The sequence below is a fragment of the Pocillopora verrucosa genome, chromosome 11, assembly GCF_036669915.1.
Source record: "Pocillopora verrucosa isolate sample1 chromosome 11, ASM3666991v2, whole genome shotgun sequence".
Taxonomy (NCBI): Eukaryota; Metazoa; Cnidaria; class Anthozoa; order Scleractinia; family Pocilloporidae; genus Pocillopora; species Pocillopora verrucosa.
The window spans coordinates 15,172,101-15,197,088 of record NC_089322.1 but is presented as its reverse complement, the minus strand read 5'-3'; the positions used below and the strand labels follow the sequence as shown (position 1 = coordinate 15,197,088).

Here is a 24,988-nt window from a genome sequence, read left to right as displayed (position 1 = left end):
TACCCCATTAGTGTGCGCCTGGAAACACCGGCAGATGACAATAAAGTGCGCATACTCGAGTGTCGAGCTTCATTGTAGCGTACTGCGGGCACATGGCTAGGCATTGCATAGGGGTTTCACGTGGGCTAGTGGATGTGAAGCCGCGTAAGCAAATAATTTGCAACCTGCGTTTTGAGCGCGAAATCAAACTGGTGAGGTTCAAGTTCAAGTTAGTTTTGGAGTTCAAGTGAGGTTGAAGTGACTAAAATTCATCGTGACCAGCGTCTCGGTCACGTAATTCGATTATGTACTAGTCTTGTATATCTAAATACGGCAGTGATGCTCGGAATTCTAGCCTAGTTATTCAGGGCTATCAACCGTGCTTGAACTTGATGGGAGCAGAGAACAGCAGGACTTCAGAAAGCATTATTAAAACATTATTCCAAGCGGTCGTAGATCATGAGCAGAATTGTTAGACAGCTTTCGATGTTGGCCTTCAAACCCCTCTCGTCGCCTATCAGAAAGATCTCTTTAAAATCCTGAGTATTTATGCCAAAAGATTCTCAGCCAAAGCGCTTAAACACATAAATCAGTCATTTAAAAACCTCTTTGAAAAACAAATAAAGAAGGCACTTAACACAAGCGAAGAGTGAGAGGCGCGGAGTGCCAATTGAAAAAGTCCCGCTGTAAAACAATCCGTATGGAACAGCTTCAGCTGAACCACTTTTAGATTTCACAATGAGGCCATACTGCTGTCAAGACGTAGCGTGAGGCACTTGCACCCTCAAACTTAAAAGCGGTGACGAGTTTGTCACCCCTAACGTCGTGCGCACCGTAGCCAAGTGTACCATCATTAATTATACATGGTCATTACAAAGAAGCTGAATTTCAACCGATGAGTAAATCAACCACGTGGAGAGTCCTTGAAGTTCAAGAGGACACACAGAGGAGATCAGTGCGGAATCTAGAAAATAATGTAGATTTTTAAGATTTTTTCCGAATTATAGACGAACTAGAACGCATAAGAGCAGAGCTTTTGTACAGCGTCAGTAACGCTGTCAGTGCATGCATTGAAACCTTGCACTGGATCTCGGATATTTCCTCTCGCTGATCTGAAGTCCTGTATTTCTCTGCTCCCATCAAGCGCAAACACGGCTGACAGCCTGGAAGAACTAGGCTTGAATTCCAAGCAAAAAATCACGTTATCGCTGTCTTATTTAAATTGAAGACTAAATAAAATCCTGTAGTTTGGTTCTGAAATGTTCATATAGGTTTGAATAGCTTAACCTCTCTGAACTCAAATATAAAAGAACAGAAACCAAGTTTTTTTTAAAAGTTTCCATGAAAACGCTGAACAAACGCTAATCAATATGATATTCGATACGTTTTGTTCACCTTTTTCGTCACGAGACAGAATCATTTGCCAGAGTTTAGCTGTTTAAAATGTTTAGAGAATCAATAAGTATGTTATAAAAGCTCTTCCCTAGTATCTTTTCTTTTTTAAGATGGTTAAAATCTAAGATTTATGAAGATAGCAAAATAAACGGTCGGAGGTTGTCAACAGACTAATTTGCATAATTCTGCGGTCACTCTAACAAAATTACCAAAAGTTTGAAGTCACTAGAGCGAAGGAAATTATGTCGCAAGAGGTCAAAAAGGGCCTTTTCCAGCTTTGATTATTAATAGCTCTCAAAATTTTTTAAATCTTTTTCCAGAAACCAATGTGGTTTTATTTACTTACTATCGAAGATAGTTTAATGGGCAAAGTTTGGGGCGAAACGTTTTTTCCAATGCAAAATGCCTTGGACCGCTCTTACAAAGATTGCACTTAAGTGTTATAATTCTTTATTTATTTGAAGTTTTTTACAACCCGAAAACAAGTGGTTGAGAATGCGTTTAACTTTTATTGTTCTTATTTTTCATTTTGGTATTAATGGCTTTCACTACAGTATGTTGTTTCCAAGTTACGTTATCTCAATGCAAATCGGCAATTTCACTCCCGGTTCAATATCTTCACGTGGCAGGCGCTACGTCTGCGAGAACAACACATTTTTTGGGTTCCCAACATCAGTGTTTAAGAAACAGCGATATTTACATTTGTCTTTCATTAGTAATTTTATGGGAAGAGTGACAAGGTCGACTTTGAAATGCTTCAATTCAAGAGACTATGACGGACTAAAGCTAAAAATAAAGAAGAATTAAAAGATAGTGTGGAGATGCCTTAAGGGATTTTTGGCAGACGAATTTTCTACGTGAAGACTAATAATAGTGTTAACGATAAATTAAAAAATGATAATAATAAATAAGACCTGCTCATTTCATGTTTCAAATCGTGTTCGATCGTGAGAAATGACAAGCTTTGGTTTCTTTTACTTTTTAAACGAAATGACTTTTTTTAAAGTGCAGACTAACCTAGCATTCACGAATCTATAAATAAAAAGCAGCATCCGGTAAAAAGTATGCATTTTTTGGAACAAATTTGTTTATTTCCTTTAACCCACGCTTTTAAAAAAAGCAATGTTATGTAAAAAGCAAATAAGAAGCATTATCGCTACGGGGAAGATGTCGGCCAATTTTACATTCGTTTGACCATAAGCTTATATCACGAGATTGTTAATTTTGGGCACTTTTGACGCACAATGTACTAGAGTTTTGATACAGGTAAACAGCAAAAATTTACCCTAAAAATAGCACCCAATAAAAAGTATGCATGAATTGAACAAAATGCATTATTTTAGGGTTCTCTGTAATTTTCAGCTCAACAGGTAAGGGACCTTTTCAAACTAGTAAAGCACATTTGCAGCGTCAGGTGGCTGGTCATTCTCAACTTTGTCATTTCCTAAAGCATGCAGTACATCGCACCTGTCAAAAATTTTCCATCGAAAAATTCATAATGTGAACAAAGTTGAACAAAACAAAGGCTGAACAAAACAAAGTAAAATTTTGTTTAAAAGCATTATATTTTACTATGCACTTTCCAAACTGCTTATAACGTAAACTGGTCTCCCTTCGATTTCGGGTGATATCTTTGGCGTCACTTACATAGCATATCGCTGGAAAATCAGCGGTGTCAGCTACGAATCCCATCGCCACGAAATCGAATCACATCGAAAAGCTGAATTCGTGTTCTAATCGTCTCAAATTCAGAACTTTTACGCTGTCGAGAGAGATTTTATTTCCAAGGCTTCTTTCAAATCGTTTTTTGAAACACATTTCAAGTAGGATTTCACGATGAAGACTAGAGTTGTCCCCACGTGTTCGTTATACAGCCGGCAATTGTAGAGCTGTCAAGGCGGTTATTTCTGGCAATTGACTGCTTTTCCATCGCTAGTACGTAACCTTTGTTTTGTTTACCCCTTAACGTCTTGTAAAGCTTACTAGCCATTCTTCATGACCTTTTGTTACTGGACAGAAACGACAGCATCATTTGCTGCCGTTTCATCGTGGAAGCTGAACAACTAAACGACACCACATTTGCACGTGCAGAGAACTGACAAATGTCATGAGATTTAGCAGAAAGCCCGCGAAAAATCACTCTTGCTTCGAAATTCGAAAGGTAACAGTCACTGTTAGCTAACTAAAGCACTCGTAGATCTATAAAAACTAAAAAAAAAATTGAAAAAAGTGGTGTAGTAGTCAATCAGCTAAAGGATATCCGTTGCTAAATGAAAAACGATCTTTAATGGTCGCTGCAGTTAATGTCACGGTTGGCCTTAGAAAATTAAGAAATCTGCATTTCAAATCAGATAATAACTGTCCTACATGGATAATTGTCATAAAAACCTTGACATAATTTTATTTATTTACATTTAGTCATTATCTAGAGACCAAAAGCCATCTCGTCGGTTCTTTCTTTCTAGTAAAGACATAAGAAATTAAATTTTCAACAGCAGTCGAAACAAACTAATGTTGTTTCTTGTTTAGCCATGATGACTTCTTTTTGGACTGTTTCCGTTCATGAAGTAAATAACCTGCACTGGAAATGATATTTTCTGCCCCATTATATCAAGCTAGGGAGTTAAAGTTTCAATCTATATTCAGCTATTTTGTCGATATCAACCGAAACAGTTGTGGCACGGCACTCAGTTGATGGCCTTGCCTTCGTCTACTGATCCTAATACACTTTCTCCTTCACCTCATCTAATCCTGAATGGAGCATGTGCATTCAAGCCTGCAATCGTTTAACTAGAACATGCCATCTGCAATGCTTTCATTAGCTCAACCATAAGCCGTTGGAGGATTTCATACTGTGGTAACGGCTGTATTTGAACGTAAAGTCGCGGTAGATGGTCTGTGTAACAAAGTATTACCCTGCCCGTGGCATCGGATCATTCTTTTGAAAGCTGCATTCATTTTGCCATTAAGACCGATGTACAGCCAGGGGTTTATGGCACTGTTAGCTTGACCAAGCCAATGGATAGAGTAGATAGCAATGGGGTGCCAAGTCATTCCAGCTGTCACTGCAAAGTTCATTTGAAGCACTTGCATGGGAAACCAGCACACCGCAAAAACCACCACAACAATAATGAGCGTTCGAACAACTTTTTTCCTTGGAATCTGCTCATCTGGCTGGAGTCTGGAAGATTCAAGTTGGCCAGGAATTTCGTGAAACCATATCTTTCGCGCAATTATGATGTACAGGGCAGAGATGATGGCAAGAGGCATGATGTAGTTGATGAGCAGTAGGTAAGTCCAAAAGGGCACCCGCGGGATATGTTCGTCTGTATAAAAGCATTTTCCAAGGCTATCCTCGGCCATGTAAGAAAATGGTGTGACGGCCATTAAGGTCCAGGATGCGATCCAAATGACTGGTAAAATAATTTTGGCTCTTCGGAACCAGATCATTCGCCTCAAAGGGTGTATAACAGCAAAATATCGATCGAATGCCATTACGACAAGGCTGAAGATCGAGGCTGTCATTGACACATTCACAAGATACATTACAGATCGGCAGAATAGATTCCCGACCGCACCAGTGAATTCAGAGACGTAGAAGTGCACAATGGAGAAGGGCATCTGAAATACTGCAATCAATAAATCGGCAATCGCCATATTGACAAACAAGAAACTAGTCAAAGTTCTTGTCTCACGTTTCCTCCAGACGATGTAAATCAGCAAAATGTTTCCTTGCAAAGCAACGATCATAGTAACAGCATATGCCAAGGTGAAACCCAATTCCATATTTGAATGCAAGCTATGTATATAAATCAAAGTGCTCTGTGAGCAAACTTGTGAATTGACAGATGACTTACATAATTTTTTGGATTATGTTTAAGGTTATCTGGCATAGGGAATTTTGTGGTTGATTGTCATATTTAGAGTACGAGCAGTAGTTCAGTGTTCGCTAATGTAGCAAAGAAACAAAGTAACGTTGGGATAAGAAGGCATTACAATTGAAATGATCATGCTTTTACATTTGACAAGGGAGAATGATGTCATGTGTTTTAAACATTTATTTTTTTTTAGAGGGAACGACAACGAATCCTGCGATCTGATTGGTTCTTTACCCGGTCAGTATTTTCCTATCTCTGCCCACGGGCCACGGTAACGCTTTCGTGAGTCGCCAAGTACATCCCAACTTTCGTTGCCATTTTTCATAAATATATCTCGTTTTTCCGGCTGGGCAGTATTTTTAAGCAAACACTTCGGTCACTACCTCAAACCAATAAATAACTTATGAATCCTCTCTTTTCTCTGTCTCAAACCACTTTGGTCGACAGAAGAATATTGGTTTCAGAATGAATTTGTAGAAGAAATAGTGTCAATTACGTTGGTTGACAAGCGGCCTAAAAACCGTCTGCAGTTAACTTTAATCGTTCACAAAAAGTACATAGAAAGTTGAAACGTGAAGTATTTGGTTACAGTTAAACTGAACGATGTAACTTTTACTCATTTGATATCTGACTTTTCTCAAACAATTTGTTCGTAGTAAAAGAGCGAGCGAAGTTTTAATTTAAGTTCTACAACAAATTTACACTCTCGGTGAGTCTTTCCAAGTCCATTCAATTTGGACATTTGTACCGTAAATTGCACAATAGAAACTGAAGGAGTTCAATGAGAAAAGGCCGCATTAAATCCCCGTTTGTTTCGTTGGAGTGTGCCATTCGAATATAGTTTTCGTGGAGGAAAGACCAGATTTACACACGCCATTACAGCAAACAAACGAACAAACTCTCACAACTTCAAAATAGAAAAATTGAATTTACTCACATTTATTTTCCTCGCCGTTTACTAAATGAACAGAGGTAAATCTCTGTTCATGAATGAATCGTCGATAAGAGTGAATAATACTTTCCGTCAGATCATTAACTGTTTTTGAAGAAAACATTTTCGTGACAGTCCTAGCTAAACTAGTTCCGTTGTTTTTCAAATGTTCTTGCGCTTTTTTTTTTTCTTATGCGCTCCCTAATTGACAGGTGTCAGATTGTGACAGATACTTGTAAAAATAATGTTCAAAGTTTATTTGGAAGCCTTTTAAATCACCTTTATCGTTACGGAAATGAAAATGTTTCGGTGAGGCATCTCTCTTTAATTTGCATCACCTTTATTTTAACTACCATTTACTCGCTCAAAAATTGTTCAGTTTATGAAAGATCTTGCCATATTTACAGCCCCAAATCATTCGTGTTCTTTCGGAAAGAATTTCGTCAAGTTTAAAAAAATATGCTATTTATCAGCTAAGGGTCGGTCCGTATGGTGAAAAACTGTGACCTCGGTCTTGAAATGTTTTTCACCATACGGACCTCCCAGCCGGCAAATAACACACATATATCATTTGTGTTTCTGGTTCAAAAGAGAAGGTTGGAAGTAAATGTGGGTGAAAAGTGAAATTTACTGTCTATCATCGTAAATATTGGAAAATCAAGGCAATACTGTCTTAATGAAAACATTAATGATTCCCTATTTATCAAATGAGACAAACGGGAACGAGTTTTGAGTGACGTAACTAAGCCAAGACTGCCACCGTCATTTTGGATTTCCACCTGGATAGGTTTTGGTCACGTGCTAGGCAAAGTATCATCAAGAACAAGATAGAATTTCATTTCAGGCCTATTTATCCATTTTGTGGTGTATAAGTTTTGCATTTTGGTACGTAATATCTATTTAGAATCTTGAAAAAAAAAAAGAAAAAGAAAGATAATTGTTCTTTAAAAATTCATTGGAAATCGGTGGCCAAAATTTTTGTTTAGGTATTATTTGATTTTCGAGTTAACCTGTAATTTCGTCAGTCGCCGGCACCTTTTGTTGCTTCACACAGGAAAAACACACGATACGAAATATAATGATCAATTTTGTCCCCAATCTCACGCCATAACAGAAAAAGCTTTTGAACACCTGTAAAACTCCGAGCGCTTCGGAGTAAGTGATATTTTTAGTGAATCTTCGGATTGTTTTCAAGTTCAAGGATTGTAAATTACAATTTTATGGAAAACGAAAGTTGTTCTCTTATTTCAGTGTGAATCCTCGCACGCCTGCCAGTCGGTAGCACCGCTTGTTGAAACTAAAACGAAAAAAAATAATTCTTTTAAGATTATCATTGGCTTCTTTTTCACCTCACCACTATTCTTAGCAGTAAAGGTCGTCATTTCTTTTGTTTATTACTCGCCAAAAACTATCAAATGCACTCAAAAGCCTAAAATTGAAAAAAAAGTTTACAGGAATCGACCAAGCGAGCGAGCAAGTGCCATTCTCCACATCACATCTACAACTCGCTCTTGCGCATGCGCGCAATTCACGAGTTAAAAAAATGACAAATTTAAACTCTTATTTAACCTCGAGATGCTTCTTTCTCTTCACTTTCGTACAACTATTACGGTTTGTATATCTATTTTCAGAGTACACAACTTCCTGGCTTATATCAAAAGCACTTGTTCAAATAAAGTTGTCATGGAAACGTCAAATTTGTTAGTATTCATTATCAATTAAAGATGATAAATAATATTTTATTTTATTTATAAGCAGGCTGTTAGGCTTGATCAGAGAGTTGCAATGTTTGGTGGTGAATGAAATAATTGCATAGAAAAAGCTCTGTAGGTCTTAAATCTATTTCTAAAAATTTGCCATTACGTTTATAATAGGAAAGACGAACTTATATCAGTATCCTCATGATATCAAAACTCTTCAATGGTGTGATCATGAGTTATCAGTTTGAATTAAAAACAAAAAAAACATTATTTTATATCATTTTTTTTCGCTTCAGCAGACCAAATCTAGTAGGGACGCTTAGAATACGTTCCTAGATCCAGAAAATAGTGAGAAAACCAACATCATATTCAAACATTACGTTCTTTTTCGAAATTTCAAAAATATTTAGAGAATGTTTTGTCTCGGCTCTGGAAAAAATACAAGTGTTCGTCAAATTTTACCCACAGTAGAACGTGAAAGTGAAAGTGAAGGTCTGTATCAGCTATACTTTCATATAAATATAGTTTTCCCATTCTGTCAGGCTTTTCGCAGTAAAACCTTTAAACTGAGTTAGCAGATATATTTGTGACAAAGTCACCTGTAGCAAATCTTTACGGTGGCTAATTTACATTATCAAATCGGTTGATAAAACCGAATGACCTTATATTTAAGGAAAGAGAACTAAGAACCTTGAAAAACGCAGAAAAACCATTTTACTAAGTACAGAGAGGAGGCAGGTGACCAAGAACTGCGCGATTGCTGCGCTCTATTTTCAAACGAATTTTATTGACAAGTTCTTAGACGACAAGATCCTCAAATTTTTACGTAATTGATCTTCGGCGTTTCAAATGTTACCCGGCCATCGTGCCTGAAATTCAAAATTATCGCTTACTTAAACTTCACCTGAGGAGGTTTCCTCTTTGAAAATATGTTAAGATGAAAAACCAAAATACACAGAACAGAGAAGAGGCAGCTGATCAAGAATGGCTGCAAATAATTGGCTCTATTTTAAAATTTTGTTAATCAATTATTGAACGAAGAGACCCTTAAATGTTTACTAAATAGATCTTCGGTGTTAAAAATGTTACCATTGTGCCTGAAATTCAAAATTATCGCTTACCTATAGTTCACCTGATGTGTGTTTCCTCTTTGAAATTGTTTTAAGATGCAAAACCATACCACACAGTACAGAGAAGAGGCAGCTGTTCAATAATGTCCTCGATTAATGGGCTCTATTTAGAGACAAATTTTCTAAACTAATTCTTGGACGACGAGATCCTTAAATGTTTACTAAATAGATCTTCGGTGTTGAAAATGTTACTATCGTGCCTGAAATTCAATTTTATCGCTTACCTATACTTCACCTTACATGTGTTTTTCGCTTTGAAAAGGTATCAAGATGCATTAGAATTAGTACATCAGCTTTCAATATCTGAAGGCAAAAAATTCCCCAGCCTCAATGATAAACATTAAGATTTGTCTAATTCGCAGTGAGAGTACCAATCATGTCGTAGAATACGGACAATAGATCGGTGTGACTCACGTTTTTTGAGCTAATCAGGAGCGGACGTGAAAAAGTGATCGGAAGAGGCTAAGTCGGAGCGAAAAACAAAGAAGAAGGAAATGATTGAGAAGTTAACGTTGTCGATTATAAACATGAAATTCTCGAGACTCATAACTTTCGTTATTTTTTAATTTTTCTTTTTATATTTGATCACCTTAACAATAACAGTAAAGACAGAAACTCATGGACAGCTAAATTCGAAGCCAAGCATTACAATTACCTTTCGGTTCTTCTGAAGAGCCGCTTGATTTAAAAGTTATTTACATAATTACATAGATCGATAACAAGTACAATATTTACATCGTAATATCCCTATATCACATATGATTAGTTGCCAAAAAAGGAATTTTGAGGTAATCCCTTACGCAAGAAAAATTTTAGAGCACAAAATTTTCTTGCAAAACGAAAGAAACAGTTTAATGTCTCATGATCATTCAGAGATCTCTTATAGTTTAGATATACAGTTAAGCAAACTTTTTGTATATTCGGTAGGCTTAGGATTATCTGTCAGTTACGTTCATTTTATTGTAAATAAAGCTCATTAAATGTGATTATCAGTTAGGTGATTGGAGGGCGAAGAGCCACCTCGTGGAAGCACATTCAAGAAACCATTATTATTATTATTGTATCATCATGTATATAATTTAGATCTACGGTACGGTACACGGGTCATTAGCCTTCTCGTCGTCCGAATTTCGGTAAAACACATCGATTTCCCGGATCAATATCAGTATCTGGGCTAGAGCCATTTTATTTTACGTTAAAACGGATTATATAAAACAGTACCATTAAAAAACACTGATGCCATTAAGGTCAGTAGAAGGGAAATTTTCAAGGTAATTTTCCCTGTTAACTCTCGATTTTGACCAAATGACGACCAAATGTGGACGAATTTCGAATTGGTCGTTAAACACAAACGACATAAGAAACATTTAAGCCTAATATCTGTCATGCTGGACAACTTCTTCTCGCATTATACCTGAAACTGAATATGCCTGGTTTAAAGGAGATATCTCATAAAAGGTGTGTATTATTTGCTTTTTGACTGCTGTTTCGTTAATTATTGTACTGTAAACGCGCTGTCAAGTTTCTAACACGATAATAACCCTCCCGTCAATGGTGTTAAGTTTCTGATAAGCCCTCCGTTCTGCAATAACTCTCGGTACCCTTTTCATATAAACAGAAAAACTTCAAAATAAACATATGTTGCAAAATCATACTGTTATGATAATGGTATGAAAATGGTTATCCATATTGCGGCTCTGCACTTGGGTAGGTCATTTCAAAAAGCACTCATTATCCTCTATTTCAGAACCTCCATCGGTTCCGTTTTAACTACGCTTGCTGTATACGGTATTCATTGAAGTTGGATCTAATTTGGATTGCATTGAAACAAAAGAAATATGATTCCTATTGTGGCTTTCTGTGAGTTTTTCATAAGCACCCTTCTCCACTCTAATTAGCCCCTTCTTTGGCATACCGGCCTCCTTGGAGCGATCACAGCATGAACAATTTGAATCTTTATATATTTTCATATTTTGCGTAATTTCCATGGGTGAATAAGCCGGATCATGTTTATTACAGCTGACGTTTATGTGAACTACAAGGCTTTCACGCTATACTCAATTTTGGCCAATAAATAAAAGTAAACGCAAAATTCCTACATCCGGGGCAGCACTGACGCACAATATTTGGTTTCTTTTACGTTTTAAATGAATGACTTTTTTTAAATGCAGACTAACCCAGCATTCACGAATCTAAAAATAAAAAGCAGTACCCGGTAAAAAGATTGCATTTTCTGGAACAAATTTTGCTTATTTTCTTTACCCCACGCTTTTATAAAATACAATGTTATGTAAAAAGCAAAGAAGAAGCATTGTCGCTACGGGGAAGATGTCGGCCATATTTACACTCGTTCGACTACCGGCTTATATCACGAGATTCTGAATTTTGGGCACTTTTGACGTACAATGTGGTAAAGTTTTGATACAGGTAAACAGCATCCGCGAAATTTACTCTAAAAACAGCGCCCAATAAAAAGTATGTGTGAATTTGAACAAAATATCTTATTTGTTTCATTTTTCGAAAACTCTGAATTCATTTTATAAAGGTAAACCAGAACTTTAAGAATTAAAAATGTACGAACGAACCGTTCTAGATAATATTGCTTTCTAACGAGCAGTTGATGGCAAAGTGGTCCTGGTTAGTCAGCTTTCTGTAACGTTTTAACCGCAGAATCAAAACATCCTTGCTGACTCATATGAAGTTATGAGTTGTTAAGTTAGAATTGCGACTGAGACACTTTTTGACAATATCGTTTTTAAAAGAAAATAAACACGCTAAGTTGAACGCCGTTAGGAAACGACGTTATTCTGTAACAAAACGAAAAATTTTGAAAAAAGCGGTGTAGTAGTCAATCAGCTTAAGGATAAACGTTGTTAAATGAAAAACGATCGTTATGGTCGTTGCATTAAAGGTCACGGTTAACCTTAGAAAGAAGAAATCTGCATTTCAAATCAGGCAATTACTGTCAGACATTGATAATGATAACCTTAATACAATTTTTATATTTGAATTTAGTCATTATCTAGAGAAAAAAAGCCATCTCGTCGGTTCTGTCTTTCTGGTAAAGGAGTCAAAACATTAGTCAAAACAAATTAATGTTGCTTCTTATTTAACAGTGATGACTTCTTTTTTGACTATTTCTGTTCATGAAGTAAATTACTTACACTGGAAATGATATTTTCTGCCCCATTATATCAAGCTAGGGAGTTAAAGTTTCAATCTATATTGAGGCGCAGCGCTCAATTGATGGCCTTGCCTTCGTCTACTGATCCTAATACACTTTCTCCTTCGCCTCATCTAATCCTGGATGGAGCATGTGCATTCAAGCCTGCAATCGTTTAACTAGAAAATGTCATCTGCAATGCTTTCATCAGCTCAATCATAAGCTGCTGGAGGATTTCATACTGTGGTAACGGCTGTATTTGAACGTAAAGTCGCGGTAGATGGTCTGTGTGACAAATTGTTACCCTGCCCGTGGCATCGGATCATTCTTTTGAAAGCTGCATTCATTTTCCCATTAAGACCGATGTACAGCCAGGGGTTTATGGCACTGTTAGCTTGACCAAGCCAATAGATAGAGTAGATAGCAATGGGGTGCCAAGTCATTCCAGCTGTCACTGCAATGTTCATTTGAAGAATTTGCATGGGAAACCAGCAGACCGCAAAAACCACCACGACAATAATGAGCGTTCGAACAACTTTTTTCCTTGGAATCTGTTCATCTGGCTGGAGTCTGGAAGATTCAAGTTGACCAGGAATTTCGTGGAACCATATCTTTCGCGCAATTACGATGGACAGGACAGAGATGATGGCAAGAGGCATGATGTAGTTGATGAGCAGTAGGTAAGTCCAAAAAAGCACCCGCGGGATATGTTCCTCTGTATAAAAGCATTTTCCAAGGCTATCCTCGGCCATGTAAGAAAATGGCGTGACGACCATTAAGGTCCAGGATGCGATCCAAATGACTGGTAGAATAATTTTGGCTCTTCGGAACCAAATCATTCGCTTCAAAGGGTGTATAACAGCAAAATATCGATCGAATGCCATCACGACAAGGCTGAAGATCGAGGCTGTCATGGACACATTCACAAGATACATTACAGATCGGCAGAATAGATTCCCGACCGCACCAGTGAATTCAGAGACGTAGAAGTGCGCCATGGAGAAGGGCATCTGAAATACTGCAATCAGTAAATCGGCAATCGCCATATTGACAAACAAGAAACTAGTCAAAGTTCTTGTCTCACGTTTCCTCCAGACGATGTAAATCAGCAAAATGTTTCCTTGCAAAGCAACGATCATTGTAACGACATATACCAAGGTGAAACCCAATTCCATATTTGAATCCAAGCTCTGTGTATAAAAAAATGACAAATTTAGACTCTTATTTAACCTCGAGATGCTTCTTTCTCACTTTCGTACAACTATCACGGTTTGTGTATCTATTCTCAAGGGACAGAACAGAAAATTTTTCTTTTTATGGTGTCATTAGCAATTCCATTTAATTTAGTTTCAGTTAATGTTTGCTTTTTTCTAATTGTGATAATCTAAGAATCTCTGAAACAACCTGTCGACGATTACATCGTTGTGGTGCAGGAAATTGGTTTAATGGAAATTTAATACAAATTTCTTGACTAGCAATTTCCTTTCTTCGTTATCACTAAATAGAAGAGAATATTCAAGTTGTAAACCATTACATTTATTGCTTTGTCGTCCCTGTATAATCAAAGTAGATAAATCCTTTTTCCTTACCTGCAGGTAAACATAAAAATTTTGTTCCACTTTTCGCTCAGGGCACGAATTTCATGCTGATACCCTTGGAAGAAAACAATTTGTCTCGGCTCTGGAAAAAATACAAGTGTTCGTCAAATTTTACCCAGATGAGAAAGCGAGAGAGAAATTGAAAGTAAAAGCGAAAGTGAAAGTGTAAGTCTGTATCAGTTCCACTTTCATATAAATAATATTGAAGCTCTTTTCTGACATGCCAGGCCTTGTTATTCTTCTGCGATAAACATCTTAATATACATATATACTCTTTTTTAATACACTTTTAACCAGTAAAACGTGCAAAATGAACCCTGGAGGGTTTCCTTTTTTCACTTACCGAAAATAATATTCTAGTTATACCAGCCATTTATGGAATATTTTTTATAAGCGCGTAAAAATTGCAAGCGTACTTAAATCTACTTAGGCAATTTATGTTGGCTAGAGTTCGCTTTTCTCCTATTGCGGGTGGTTGCATAGACTTGGAAAGTTTAAAGTGTGCGGTTAGGAATAATTTTGCCGCCTTTGAGTTTTTGTTTGTGTGCTTGTTTTTTCTTCAAATGCATATTGGCATGTGTTTGAATTACAATTACAGTGTTCGTATTGGTCGCCTGGAAGAATCATACTGTATGAGATACATACAAGTGAACACGCTGACCTAAAAAATAAAACAAACTTTCATAGTTAAGCGAGTACTTTGTGGTATTGTTGCCACGCGCGGAATGAATTTCTCTATACTGGAAAAATTTTCACGAGCCTCGGGTACAGCGTAATCTTCTGATACAAGAAACGCAAAGTTCGTGAGAATCAAATAATAATTTTGATTTTCAGAAAGTGGTCTAATGGGTCATTATTTATTAGATGTCGAGCTAAAGTCTTTGTTCACCTTTTTGCGAATGTAAAATATCTTTTCATAATGCCTAAACGATAACCAGCGGCCTGAAATATGTGGTGGATATAGAAAATAATACTTAGGCGCGCGTTTAACTTGATACCAAACCAGTGAGATTTCTAGCTGAACACGAGAAGAGTAATTTCATATCTACATGGGAAGCATATATTATTTTCTTAATCATATAAACACAATAGCCCCCAGTTAACTGATAAGCAAAGTTGACTTTATCAATGGCTGAAAATCTAAGGATTGACAATCCCCAAATAAAAATCGTAAAGTGCGTTGGCGCACTCAAGATGAAAACGTGCTTTGAATCACTACAAAAACGAACAATGGGCCTAATTTTCAATATATAAAATTCTCAGTGTTTGACTTGGTCCTTACAGACAGAAGAAATCTTTAAACTGCCAAAAGCGGACTGTAGCAAATCTTCCAGTTGTCGATTTTCGTTCTCAGCGGCGAGATATGCCATTATCAAAGCTACTGAATACGTAATTTTCGGTTTTCTTTTCGCATTTATTTTGGTTTCCTTCCCCTCCTAGGAAAGTTTGAACGTCACTGTCTGTAAGCGATACGGATTTTTCAGTGTTTCAGTGGCCATAATCCAAAAATATTTCGACAAACAACCTTGGATTGAGAATGGTGAAGGCGACTTTGTTATCAACACTCATTCATTAACTTGCCCGAGCTGTGCGAGTGACGTGGAAATCCTAGTATAACACCGTATTTTATGTGATAAAGTGTATTTATCTGCTCACCATTTGATAAGACGTGTTATGGCGGTGAACTAGAAGAAAATTCTATAGAATCTGTACCAAAAGTAACAACGCTCAAGTCTTATGATTGACTGCTCTGAACGCAGCTTTGAGCTCTCTTTTGTCCGATATCTATGATTATAATTTTCCTCCTTGTTTGCCATTGATTTCAGACAAACTACCTTTTTATCCGGTTATTTTGACGGAATTTACTTTTTTGCGCTGCCTCACCGATCTCAGATCTCGGTAATATTTAACATAATCCTCGATGGGAAATAGTCGTTTCTCGAGAAATAAACAACATTTGCAGAAACTTTTCCAGGGATTTCCGCAATTGCGAGAAAGTTATCATTTGCTTGCATCAGTTCCAAGCAAAAAATGTTGCAAGTGACGTAAGTTGAATTATTAAGTTCGCCAAAACCATTCAGTTACCCATCGTTAGGATTTTAATCATTGATGTCCTGATCACGATCAAGAACGGGCCATCTGATCTTCAAACTGCAAACACCGCTGAACACCAAAACAATTTATAGAAGCAATCTTTCTATCGTGGTCAGTTTTCTGTTCGTTGCTTAAATTTTTTTTTCTAAACGAGCTTCCAAGGTGTTAGATGCATAACTTATTGCCTTAGGAACCAGCTCAGATCTGAGTGAGAATGCTGGTCACCAGCTTATAAAGGTGACACTTACTAAGCTGTCAATCTTCATGTATCGTCATCAATTCTCACTTAGTTAGCGAATCACGTTAACTTAGGAGAAACAGTTCCTGCATGCTAAGTATGTACCTACGAGATGTTGACGCTTTACAAAATCATTTTCTACCTTAAATTATTTACTCTTACGGTCAAGGTCAGGCAAAACAAAAACAAGATTGACAATATAAAAAGTATAATAACTTACTGACAGAATCAGAATCATACTTTAAAAAGATATCTTAAGGGAAATAGCACTCGAAGACTGTTACATAACAACATAAAATTCGGAGAAGAAAGAGCGTACCCAAGTTACTGCCTTTAAAGGAGCTAAGTGCTTTTCGTACAAGTTACCTGATTATAAATTTAGGGCGGAGGATGAAAAGTATCACTTGTTTACATCTGAGGTCACCTCTAATAAGAACCGGTCGAGCGCGCTAAATAAAAATTTGATAACTATTTTCTTAATCGGGAATTCGACATGGAATTAACTTAACAAAACAAGAATATGAAAGAGGCTAAAAATATGAGAAGGGTTATTTCCAAGAAATTACTGTACGGAATCAATTTTTATTAGGTAAAGTCATTTTCTTCGTAATTGAACATCTTTTCGCAATATATTGAAAATGTTCCAATATTTAGCCGCAAATCGTAGTTTACATAGAAACATCTTTCTCAATGTCAAGTTCACGATCGCAATAAGTAAGATGAGACTGCCAAAAGGATAAGACCACCAAAAGGAATAGAAAATGATCAACTTCCTTATTATAAGTTGTTTTTACTGAATAGTTTATGGTAATATATTATTTCCATTCATTTTCCGAACACTTAAATGAGTTAAAAAAATGTACAGAAAATTGTTGCTGAATGCCAATTTTGTATTTAAAATAAAGGCAGCTGTTTCCTACACAAACAGTAGTAACCACAACTGATGAAAATATCGGAAGATGATCTCATAAACAACTCCATTTTCAATTTGTGAACTCAAATACCGAGAAGACTCCAGGTTATATATTTCAATGCTACATTTCCGTCCGTACTATTTGTATATTCATCCACGAGTCATCTTCATGTCACTCCCCTCGTTTTTAACCTCAACAAGTTTAAAAAATTGGAAATTACTTCTATTCATTCCATGTGAAATTTCTGCTGTATGAACATGAGATCTATTAAAAAGGTCCGGATTTGTCAGTCGTATCGAAGAACAAAATATGTTCCCGAAGACCGAAGGAAAAAACATGCAATCAGCAAATAAAACAGTTAGTAGTCCTCTCAGCAGTTTTAACAGAGGTGCTAAGCCAATTGACTGCTGGGAGGTGTGACAAAATTATCTCCACCTTTCTATCTTCTCTTCGGAAAATTAAGGAAGAGAGATTTGAAAATCAATTGTCGAGTCCCTTCGTTCCAAAGATTTTCTTCCACCATTTCCTTTTCTTGAAGGAATCTTTTATCATTGATTATCACTGCTTTTAGCAAATACACAGATCATTAACTTTAATTGCTAGGTACAAACAGAGGTTCTTTGCTGTGCAACCATCGGTTCCGTTCAACCTCAAAATAGCGATTTCCTGAGGAAGTTTGGCATGAAAAATATGATTCATTATGAGGAAGTTCATAAACAATAATTCCGATTTACGCGGAATTTTCTACAAAGCAAAAAAGATCCAAATCTAGTGTGGATCCATAATAATTGAGTAATTTCCTGATATAACATTACTGATTATCATTCCACGGAAGTTAATGTGATAAATTCTCAGCTCAAGGAAGGACGTGAGCAGAAGTGATTTTGATGTATGCCTGTAGAGATGCCTCTAAAGGGGAAGTCCTTGTCAGGAAAAATGGCAATTACATGAGTCATTCGTGAAAGAACGTAATGTTTGTTTAATTGTAAGAATTCACTCACGCCCTCAAGAGCAGCGCTCTAGATCCTTCGCTGCGAATACAAAAAATGAACTTTCACCGTGATTCGGTTTGATCTTAATGCCATTCTCTGTTTAACCAAAACTTGTCATGGAGTACTTACCGTTGATGAGTTTTAGTTTGTGATAAACAATGTAAAGATTCTGTCGGTTAAATAACTGATCATGAACGCTTAAAAAAGTTTATCATCTCCGCTAATCCGTGTCTTGAGAATTGGCGAATGTTGTGCTCATGAACCAGGTAACTCACCGGGTTTTGAGGTCAGCAAACGATTTTGGAAGATTACCGCTGTTGTGTCTGTCATCAGATTCGAATTAAACCTCAAATTTTGAGGCCATATGGCCACAAGATCTCCTTGAAATACATTGCCTGGGGCAAAACGGAAGGGATGAAATTACCGTTGAACAGTTCTATCATCAACGGCCATCCCGAGGAGAAAAACATAGGTCTTTTTCCGGAGTGGCCGAACGTGAATTTACAGCTGCCTTTTCCTTGTACAATTTTGAGCTGATCAAATATATTTTTTATCATAAGGATCCATGTTATGAGTCCCCTTCAGAAAGTTTTCAAATCAGATTTTTGTGGTTTTTTACTTTTAAATAATTTCTTCGCCACTGAGATAACATTTTTCCATATTTATCATTGGAACCTAAGTCACCGTCTATTTAAGACTTTGAAGCCCATCCTTTTCCAGTTGGGTATCCTTCTACACGTTTGCTCTTCGTTTGTGAGGTCCACACAGGTATGTTTTCATCAAGGATGGAGGAAATAGAAGGAAAAATGACACTGATCACTTTAGCAAACGGCCGTGATACGACAGACGACTTTGGGTCATGTTGATAACATGTATTCTTTCGTCCATATGTAAACACCCTACGTAGTATGATTACGTCATACCTTGAGGAAAAATGATGGTAACCAAAGGTATTTTTGTTCTAATAAAGGAACCTAAATCAATAGTACCGCCATTGTACCAACAATCAATTTTCCTCTCCTTTGATTAGCCGTTGTGATTAATGTGGTTTTGGTTTCACAAGACTCAATCTAGAGGACCTCAATGGGGATCGATAACTTTGACGGCTGACGGTTAATTTTTAAGGCTTTTGACGATTGATGGCAAACTATCAGCACCTTTAACGGTTGACATTTGAAAATATTTTTCTACGTATTAAAACAAATATTAAGTTTTTTGTTTTTTTAATTATTAAAATGAATGTTACGTCAGTATCTTGCGCATTTTAGGATTGAATCACATTCGATTGTTACGTCAGTATCTTGTGCACTTTTAAGATTCTCCGGATTTCATTGGAATCTTGCGTTAGCCCTTCCACGCCTTTAGGATTCCCTTTCATCGGATTGCTACGTTAACATCTCGAGCACTTTCCGATTCCCTTCCTTCTGCTTGCTACATTAGTATCTCGTATACTTTAAGGATTTTCTTTCATTGGATTATTACGTCATTATATCGTGCACATTAACGATTCTCAGTCACTGGATTGTTACTTAAGTATATCGTGCACTTTTAGGATTATCTTTCCTTCGATTTTTACGTCAATTGTCATGGGTATTCAGGATTCAGTTCCACTCAATTTTTACGTTTGTATCTTGCGCACATTTAAGATCCTCTTTCATCGGAAAGTTAGTTCGTATCTTGTGAACTGTAAGGATTCTCAGCTTTCATTGAATTAATACCTGCCTCGCGCAACATTAGGTTCTCCTTCATCTGATTGTTACGTTAACACGCTAGTACCTCGCACACTTAAAGGATTCTCAGCTTTTAGTGGATTGTTACGTTGTACCTCCCTCGCGCCATGCCATGCATATTCAGGATTCAGTTCCATTCAATTTTTACGTTTGTATCTTGCGCACATTTAAGAGCCTCTTTCATCGGAAAGTTAGTTCGTATCTTGTGAACTTTAAGGATTCTCGGCTTTCATTGAATTACTACATGCCTCGTGCAACATTAGGTTCTCTTTCATCCGATTGTTGCGTTAACGTGTTAGTACCTCGCACACTTTTAGGATTCTTGGCTTTCATTGGATTGTTACGTTAGTATCTCGCGCACTTTTAGGATTTTCTTCTATCTGAATGTTACGTTCGTTTCTCACGCGCATTTATGATTCTTTTTCATTCGTTTCATTAATGAAGTCAGCTATCTTTAATTTTAAGGTATTAAGCTAAATATCAAAATATTTTCAAATTACCAGTTTTCTAGACAAAAATCAATGAAAATGACGACGAACTGAGCAGTTTTTGAAGTCTGGAGACTAGTTACCATTGTAAACATTCTTCCAGATCCAAAATTTTTGTGAATAGTTTAGCAAGCGGCTAAAATATGGAGATTTTTTAAACTATTTAAAGGCCCAGTCAAAGGCACGTATCATTTCAACACATCGTGCAACATTGTTGGATCGTGCTGTGAGATGTTGTGAAGGACCTGACCGAACGCGTACAACATCTTGCAACATTAAAAAATGTTGCCACAAAAATTTTCAAACTTGATCCAACACCATCCAACATCTTGCAATATGTTGCTACTGAGTGGCCAAACGTGTGCATCACGTTGCGCGCAACAATGTTGCAAGATGTTGCATTCGTTCAGCTGTGCCTTAAAGGTTGATACTGATTTGCATCTTTGACGACTTACGGCAGAAATCTTTACTTTTTGACGACCGACGTTTTTACTCAATTGCGACCATTATAGATAAGAACCCTGAGCAACCACGGCGGTGAAGGCAACCAAGACGTGGCAAAACAAGAGATCTAATGGACAGGCCCCGGTTGTTCGAGGATTGGATAACGCTATCCACTGGATAAATCTCTATCCGGAGGATAACGCCATACGTTATGCTATTACTTATCCGCTGGATAGCGATTTATCCGTTGGATAGTGTTATCCGCCCTTTATACAACTGGGCCCAGAACAATAGCTCAGTGCGTGCGTTTAAATTCATCTGCATAACTGTAACGTGAAATTTTGTGGTATGAGAGGGGAATTCTCAGCGACAAATTATCTAAGTTTTAATTTGGAACTCAACGCTGCTCAAATATGTTATGCTGAAGTTGAAGTGTGGCGTCCTAACACATTCAGCTATTCGGGAAATTAATTTTTTGATCGACGACATCTTAAGCGGTTGCCGTCCTGACTCTTAAACATCCCGATCCCAAAACTCTCTTATCACGCACGGATTACCTCCAGAAATTACACCTGTGTTACACAAAGACTCAAAAGTTCTTGAAGAAAATCCCAATTTTTCAAACTGAGAACATATCAAGATGCACTAATCGAAACGAAACGAAACCAAGCTGTGTAACGCAATTGAGGGCACAGAGTTTGCAAGGGTCAATATCAGGGTCAGAGAATCAATATGGTATGCGATGACAACCTTTTCTTAACAATAGAACAAGATTCTGAGAACTGATTCAAAAATTTGCATTTCACAAATGAGGTTTTCAGGTAGAAAGTTTCATAAAGTTGTGTACTTGAGGCTATAGGTTTACCTTTCTTATAAGGTGCGTGATTTCCACATTTTCGACAAGCATAGGCACGATTAGTTCATATTTTCTTTAATGAAGACCTGAGACACAGAGAGATTGAAGCATAGTCGCATAGACGCGCGTTCGATTTAGAAACAATAGTTTAAATTTACAGCTCGTACATTGTAATTAGAAGGTGAATTGCTTCATCGATAAAATTCATACTTCACTTACTCGTTGGTTGAAAGTGTTCTTAAGAGGGAAACTTGCTAGACTAGCAAGGCATGCAAACAGAAACACATGAAAATGTTTCCTTACCGTACAGCTGACTATCAATTGAAGCTTTGTTGCATAACTTCCAGACTGTCCTTTTGCTGTAGTTCCGTCAAATTCCAATGATAATTCACGAATCACTTTGTGAATACAACAACGAGTTTATATTAGTGATGTTTTACTGGCAGGATGGGTGTTAAACACGGCACGAGATATGTAGAACTGCACTGACGTATCGTCTGTGGAGGGGAATCAACATTTGAAATGAATAATGCCGTTCACCTCTTCGGTAAATAGGTGTTGTTCACACTTCAGCGGAAATATCTACAATTATCACCTGCTTGGCGTTAGTAGTAAATAACTTAGTAAGCTAACTGTATCATGTTAGTAAACAGAGTCAAATTGTCTATGCCCATTGCTGTTCAAAACCGCACGCTGAGGTATGAAGTAAGTGAAATATGAAATATCATACTACCTCATTAGCAATTTTTATGACATGATTAACGACAGGAAGCCGCCAAAATAACTGGTCACGAATCACTACCTGTCGTCGCTAGAGCATTCCCTGATGTATTTTTGAGGACAAAGTACAGAACAAGCTGTTTTAGTATAGAAAATTCTAATAAAAGAGCAGACGACGAACAAAAGACGGCAGCAAAGAAGGCTTCACGCATAAATTTTAGAACTAGCAGTTTCTGATAGAAAGTGCAGTGCTGCGAGGTAAACTAAATGTACTTTGAGCCTGTGGGGTATGGCATATTAATGAAGGAAAGAAACCAAGGGGTGGTTTATTCATTATGTAATGCTTTTCAAAAATAACCGAATAACGAAAAATATATAAAAGTACAAAAATAAGGCGTAAACATATAACATGCGAAATGTATGGATTTTTCACCCACTAATTGTTGGTTTCTCTTACCTCCACAGATACTCACTGGTTTCCTCGCTACGCTCGCTCGCAACAAAAACTTCATTTGTCACAGCGTTTGCATTTTAAACAGTATTTCACGTGTCACGAGTTTTGAAAAGGGAAAACCTAAAATGTCACCAAACCTTGCCGTTTTGCAAAATTCTCTCGTCATATTTAAACCTTGTACTTAGTCACGCGTCGCGTATAAATACATCGCTAACCTCACAAAATGCATACACTGGCCAAGTGCATCAAGCAAACCAAATATTGATTTTTGTCCGATTACACTTGTATTAGTTAATTTCCCATCCTAAACTTTAAAATTCTCCCCACGAACCTATCTACAAAACGCTTGCAATTTGGTTTGAAAAATTCTATTTCCACATGAAGGTCAAATACTGAACTCTCTGAGTATCAGCCAACATATTGGAGTCAAGATTTTTACTGTCATGAAAAAAAATAATCTTTTCTCTTGTTTTCCAGCGCATCGTTGCGTGATAATGTCCGGCTGCTTGAAAAGTTATCAAAAATCCTCATAATTATTTTTTGTTATGTTACTCATGTCGAACCACTTATGGAATGAAAGTAATGTTTTATAACTCTATTGATAACAAGCGATGTGTGTTTTAATTTCAATTTAAGTTGCTTTTCTTTTTGGAAACCTCTGTGATATTAGCATGTTTTTTAATTAATTTATTTTTAACTCGAAAGTGTTGGTTCAACTTCCAAAGCCTTTGATTGAAAAACCCTACGATCTGGGAATACCGCAAATCTCACAGCATGCCTCTAGAATGTCTACAAAACTATGTTCCAGTTACAATGCAGAAGTGAAACTGCCTTAATAGGTTTTCAACAATTTTGACGCGAGGAAAGAAGGCTCTCTTGCAAAGTCGCTATTTGAGTGTCTGTTACAGTTCCGTATTTCGATGCTTACTTTTTGGCTTTTTTTCTTCTCTTAATCGCCTGAACAAACCATCGTGATACGTGAATGAACAAAAAATAAAGTTATGTGTTATCCAATAGGAACAAAACAATAGGTAGAAAAAGATAAAAAACGACACCCACAAAAACTGCTAAAGAACGACTTTCTATCGATCTACTGTTGATTTTGAATAAATTATTCAAGAGGAGTTTCTTTGCTGGGGAGCTTCTGTGTTACACCTTTATTTCTAAAAATATATTTTTTGTGATTTTCCTCTGATCATAGTTTCTTTCCAATTCAATACCAAAATAATTATACTGCACTCATTCACACTGTTCTTCATCATGGTTATTCGCATACCACAATTTTTCTTTTGTTTTTGTTTTTTTTTTAGATTTTATCTATTTCTTTACATTTATCATCTCTCCTTCCCAAAATTTTCTTTTTTGCTTTAAATGGGTGCATTTGTCTTAAAAATATTAACTACATCGACATCTTTTTTTTCTGTTACTTTAATAGTTAAATACTTTGACTGAACACCATATTATATCGATTGAAAAGGTGTTCTTACTATATCAATAGTTTCTATTTTTCTCCTCCTTACCTCAAATTAATTAGTTTAAGATCTATGTCGAGTGAGAGTCTTACGTACTCAGCCCGCACTGTTCTACCCGACGCAATCTCTGATGTATCATCTAGTTAAATGTGATATCAGTCCCTCAGTTGAGATAGTGACAGGGACCTGCAAACCACAACGACAACAGCAACGAGAAAGTGGCAAAGCGAAAGATCTACTGGGCAGAACAATGGTTCAGCACGTGCGTTTTAAAACTTCAACTTTTCAAAATAAGAATGTGAAATCACCTAAATTTGCGTGGTCTGAGAACGGAGGCTATGTGAGTTTTTATTGGAACGTAACGCTACTCTCAAACAATACGCTGAAGTTAAGGTATGGCACCGAAAAGAAAAGACGGTGGAACACCTGCAGGCATTCGCGAAATCTACATAAAAATATAAATTCATTTTCAGGCGACTTCTTCTTGGCGTTGTCTTCCTGACTGCTAAGGGCCCCTAATAATTGTACGTTATAGTATCAGCAATATCCCATCACATTACAGGTCAAGGATGGCACGAAAGAATGCTGAAGGACGGAAAAATAAAGAGAAATAAAGGCAATCTTCTACGTTGGAACTAAGAGTTGCCATTTGTTACTGCACGATTTTGTTGGACGAATTAATTTAAGTGATGGGGACTCGACACAACAGATGTTTACCTTTCTAAAGCTCAAAGTAAAGCTTATACCACATACCTCTTCAAGACACAGGAATCACTATCAAAGTTGGCTTCTGCGTTGAAGACTACAGTATG

The 24,988-nt window shown here is 36.9% G+C and overlaps 2 protein-coding genes across 2 annotated transcripts in view; both read right to left on the bottom strand.

Moving 5' to 3' along the window:
* LOC131789895 (allatostatin-A receptor-like) overlaps positions 1-9,129 on the bottom strand; it is a 16,377-nt gene extending 7,248 nt beyond the window's left edge. Inside the window, exon 1 of the mRNA XM_059107078.2 lies at positions 9,005-9,129. The gene's annotated coding sequence lies outside the window, so the exon portion shown is untranslated. The remainder of the gene's footprint in view (positions 1-9,004) is intronic.
* LOC131789904 (uncharacterized) lies at positions 2,666-24,988 on the bottom strand. Its single transcript, XM_059107087.2, has 5 exons — positions 24,225-24,988; positions 21,834-22,027; positions 13,766-13,856; positions 12,419-13,366; positions 2,666-5,196 (listed from the first exon to the last, which is right to left on the bottom strand). The coding sequence occupies exons 4-5, from the start codon at positions 13,349-13,351 to the stop codon at positions 4,222-4,224; spliced, it is 1,908 nt and encodes a 635-aa protein (XP_058963070.2). The 5' UTR covers positions 13,352-13,366; positions 13,766-13,856; positions 21,834-22,027; positions 24,225-24,988; the 3' UTR covers positions 2,666-4,221.

Coding starts and splice junctions, on each gene's coding strand:
- LOC131789904 (XM_059107087.2), bottom strand. CDS start 13,351: ATGGAATTGGGTTTCACCTTGGTATATGTCGTTACAATGATCGTTGCT. Junction 5,197..12,418: donor CAAATACAGCCGTTACCACA/GTATGAAATCCT, acceptor GTTTGCTCACAG/AGCACTTTGATTTATATACA.